At 37.0% G+C, this 5,100-nt stretch overlaps 1 protein-coding gene across 1 annotated transcript in view; it reads right to left on the bottom strand.

The window, feature by feature from the left end:
* The window catches only part of NEBL (nebulette), a 110,369-nt gene that overhangs the window by 31,507 nt on the left and 73,762 nt on the right, over nt 1-5,100 (bottom strand). Inside the window, 3 exon segments of the mRNA XM_008571523.1 lie at nt 1,285-1,456; nt 2,475-2,579; nt 4,120-4,212. Of these exon segments, the coding sequence (XP_008569745.1) occupies nt 1,285-1,456; nt 2,475-2,579; nt 4,120-4,212 (370 nt within the window).

Below are 5,100 nucleotides of genomic sequence, written 5' to 3' on the forward strand. Positions count from 1 at the left end.
TTGCCGGACACGGAAAAAAAAAAAAAAAAAAAAAAAAAAAAAAAAAAGATAATACAAATCCTTCCATGAACTTTTTGAAGTGTCCTTGTATATAGGACCCCGGGGTCAGCTGCACAGACTTTAGCAGTTCCACCCTACTGAGATGAATCAGACCCCTCACTATCCTTTATGAGATGCTAGTATAAAACAGTGAAACTCTCTGTGTTACTCTTAATGAAAACATCACAAGTCATCCATCCAACTTAATGTGATTCTTTTAAGTAATCAGGTTGGGAAGATCAGCAAAGCTATCAATTGCCTAAAAATATGTTTGGATTCCTTCTTTGGAAAATACTTTGAGTCACTTTGGTAATCATCCAAGAACATGAAGGACTATCAAATATGGACTTTCTCCACCTAACTGAACTCTAAATGGCCTCTTACTAGTACCAAAAAATAAGTTCCTACTTTTAAAAATGAAGAAAACCTAACACTGAGATTACCAAGAGGCATATACCATAGCTACCAAAAATATTCTTTGAGCTACATCTTTGGACTGGCTATAAAAATTCAGAGGCTAAACTGCTCTGAAGGGGACAATAATCATGAATTGTTGATATACATTGAAAAATCAACAACTTGCCTTTCTAGCTCAACCTTATACCTCACTCTGATCTTTGCTGATATCTCAGCCACCATTCAGCACTATCCTCATAGGATTTCCCCTAACTGATTAAAAGGAATAGACAGAGGAAGAGAAGGCTCCTCTCTAAATTATGAGAATTTTAGCTGGCTCTCAATTATTAGGTTCAGAAATAATATTCAAAAAATATAAGCTATTCATATTGTGGAAAAACATCAGAATCTCTCTGGCATGTCTATTTGTAGCAAAAGGACCTAAATGTGACATGATTATTTCTGTCACCCATGCACATGCTATGTACAGCACAACAGACTGATCAAGTACATGAGCTAAATTAAAGGAAAATACAATACTTGTTCAACTATTGTTAGAACCCATGTCTGGGCTGCTTCTTTGTTTAACAAGTAGGAGCATTCTTAAGACTAGAAAGCTATTAAAATCAGAGCACTTCCAATAATAGGATTTGCAATGATAGCAGGTGAACATCATGAATCCCATTCAACATGGTACAAATACAACACTCTACCTATGGTCCACTTTAAATTGGGCACCACATCAAACATTTAATGAGGGGTCAGATGAATAAGAAAGCTAATCCTAAAGCTAGAGCAAGCACAATCCCTGGGACCGTGCATACCTGCCAAGAAAGGCCGTCAGCTTACCCACAATGATCCCAGGTCGCCTGTCCATCTCCACGACGTGAGGATGGACACCTTTATAGGCTGCATCGCTAACCACTTGGGTGTTCCTTCTCACTCGTTCTGTCACAGGATCATCCACGACAGGAGTAAAGCCCCTTCCTTTTGTCTTTTCAAAATCTTCATGATATTTTACCTGAAAAAGAAAAAAACAATATTAACTCAAACTGAAATTTGCTTATTGTTACACATCTTATAAATTTTTGATGAAATGACAGGTGTCAGTGCACTAGCTGCATCTAGATTATTTTCTACATATATGTATCTTCTCCAATGATTCCAAAAATAATGTCTGAAACTTCAGCTTCCCAGCTTCAAGTGCTGATATTTTCACCATGGTTTTAATCATCTCGGTAAGTGTCTCTTTTAAATTATATATAAACCTGTACATCAGGAAAAAGTTGTAAAAGATAAATGTTTTAAAAAGTTCATGGAAAGATTCACGTGATCTTTCAATCTGATTTTCCCATGAACTTTCTGAAGTGCCCTCGTACTAATTTAACTACAAAAGTAATTTCCTATCTCTTAACCATGAATATGCAATAAGGTGATAAGATGTTTCCACACAACTATTCAAGGAAATTGTATTTAAAACTAGATTAATACAGTTATAGATAATTATATATACAATTTTTATATATAATTGCAAAAATTTATATATCCTTGAAAACATACATTATTTTTCCATGACCTGAAATTGGATCAGGGTGATAGATTCACAACTCTGTATATTGTACTAGAAAACATTGGACTGAACACATCAAATGGGTGAACTTCATGGTAGGCAAATTACATCCCATGAAACTGTTTTTAAAAACATACTTTTTAAAATATTCTTTAAGACAAGCAACCACACCAAACTCCATCTTAAAATTAATTGGAAAAAAGTCCAGGCAAACGTCTACTACAAAATGTGTTTATAGTAGTCACATTAGAAATAAAAACACACCAAAAAAGTCACTGAGAAAAATTATTTTATTAGACTAAACATTTCCATTACATTTCAGTGTGATTAGAAAAAGGTTGGGCCCATCCACAATTCCACGCTTTGTTAGTTATCCAGATTAATAGTGAACTAACACCATCGGTACACTGCGCTGTGCCATTCCTTAGTATGTTTTAGTCATGAGAAGAAAGATCTGGTTGTACCCTACCATTGAAATATGATTTTGTGCTTCTTTAACATGTCTCAGACCAGGTGTATCTAAAATCAGACTTGGTCTACCTTTCATCTGTTTATGATCCTGGGTGTATTTTACCTGCAAAGTAAATAGCAGACATACTTATAATAAGACAATTATACTAAAAAACATCACATAACTTTCTTAACCTTTGCAAATGAGTGAAACACTATGTGACACACTCAAAATTATTTCCCAGGTACCTTTGCCTGTGAATTACATTTTCTTCTAGAATAGAGACCTAAAATGCTATTTTCAAAGATCTCCTTTTGAGGCTACTGCAAAAATGACCTAAGTCTCTCTGTCTACTGAAAACAAATGTGTGTCACCAACCATGTAGTTAGTAAAACTAGTTATCATATTTAAATGAAACAAAGAAAACCCAAACTAAATAGAACCCAAATTTATTTTCTGCTTTTAAATTTCCCTATTTTTTGCCGTGACAATGTTGAAGAATGCACACCAGGATTCTATTTCCTCTTATTCATTCCCTCCTAAGAGAATAAGAAACAATGAGGAGCAAATCTGGTTTTCCTTCTAAGCAGCCACAGCTTAAAGGTAATTTATGCTAGTTACACTCGGCATCTCTGGACAGCAGTGTCACTAGGGAGCTGTAATGATGAAGCCTGCTGATCCCTGGGCACAGAGCCCTTGAAGGTGTGCTTAGGAACAGGGCCATGTTCTTGAGAGCTGGCCATCAGACGCTGCTTTGTGAAGCTGATTATGTGTAAGAAGAGGATACCACATAGTGTGGACCTGAGGGTACACGTGCAATTCAGAGATGAAGCCCTGAAAAGCACGCTATCNATGATGAAGCCTGCTGATCCCTGGGCACAGAGCCCTTGAAGGTGTGCTTAGGAACAGGGCCATGTTCTTGAGAGCTGGCCATCAGACGCTGCTTTGTGAAGCTGATTATGTGTAAGAAGAGGATACCACATAGTGTGGACCTGAGGGTACACGTGCAATTCAGAGATGAAGCCCTGAAAAGCACGCTATCCAAATAAGACACTGGTGTACACCATGAGATTTTAATGAGTGACTAAGTTCTGTATTAAATTTAGTTAGGGCTGGCTGGTTAGCTTAGTTGGTTACAGCATGGTGTTAGAACATGAAGGTCAAGGGTTCAGATTCCCAGACTGGCCAGTCACCAAAAAAAAAAAGAGTATTTAAAGACTTTTTTTCCCCTCTAAGTCCATACATTGGAGTAATGACTCTTTTCCTACTTTGTTTTGCAGAGAGCATTTAATTTAACAATCTACGTCCAATAAATCACATCAGTAAAATGACAAATATTTAACTTCTTCAAAGACTTCATCACTTTTAAAGACACTGGCTAAAATAACATGCATTGTTGTTTAAATGAACATAATATCATTGAAAACTAAACTTAAAATGTAACTGTCGGTCACATCTGGAAATACCAATGAAAGGTGACAGGAAAATGTAAATGTGTACAGTGGCAGCTTCTGAAAATCACCTGAAATAACACACGTACTTATTGGAAATATCACAAATGTTTTTTGAAAGTAAATTTATTTTCACGGGAAGAAAACAGGACTGCAAATAAATAATACAGGTACATCCTTTGTGGTTGTCCAAAATGAATAAAACCACTTGCCGAGCTAATGTTTTCTTGATTCTTCTTTACTCTCTCCATTTCGGGAGTCATGCTCAAAGCAGTAGCTCTTCCCAGCTGACCTTTATAATAAACCTATCATTTCAGAGAAAAAAAATAAAGTAGTATGAATCAACTCAACTAAAAAGAACCTCATAGTATTTATTTTAAAGAGTTAGCCAAGGAAGGGAAACTAAGAAAAAAGAGGATACTATCAGAGATCTACACATACTGAAAATGCTGGCATCTTAAATCATTCTGTTTCCCTTCATCCCATAGCAGTGTACACATTCCACATCACTGTGGATGGACTCAAACATATGGGCAAACCATCAGCAACACCATTAAAAAGCACTTAATCACAAAGGCATATGAGAAGAAATGTCTTGATGGATGTCACTTACAGATACTCCTGCCCACAGAGAATGGTATTACACAGTGTGGTGGTTTCTTAGGAATTAACTGCAGCAGAGGCTTTGTAAGGATTCCTTTAAACTGGTAACCAGTTCATCCATAAAGAGGCCAGCATACCTGCCACTATTCTGTTCCTCCTTCTTAAAAACCGAATTCCTTTTTGAGAGCAATGGAGTCACGTCAAGTGTGACTCTAAATACATCAGGAAAAGATGACCATCTACTTTTCTAAAGCACAGTTCAGAAAAGTATCAAACCATAACCTGCCTTTGCTTCATAAACTGTTGAAATGACTCTAAAGGTCTGAAGAATAAAAGATTTCCTTGAATGTAATAGATTTCTAACGTTCCTCTTCCAGAGAACCCAATCTATATGTTAATGACTTCCAGAAAGGATTCTCTCAGTGAACTGCATCCGTGAATTATAAACAAAAGGGAATCACAGCAAGCCACAAGATGAGTCGGTGTCTAAGTAAAAATTGCCAGGGCCGGCCCGGTGGCGCACTGCTATAGTGCGCCACTTGGGAGCGTGGCGGCACTCCCACCGAGGGTTCGGATCCCACATACAGACC

This window comes from Galeopterus variegatus, unplaced genomic scaffold (genome assembly GCF_000696425.1).
Source record: "Galeopterus variegatus unplaced genomic scaffold, G_variegatus-3.0.2 Scaffold696, whole genome shotgun sequence".
Taxonomy (NCBI): Eukaryota; Metazoa; Chordata; class Mammalia; order Dermoptera; family Cynocephalidae; genus Galeopterus; species Galeopterus variegatus.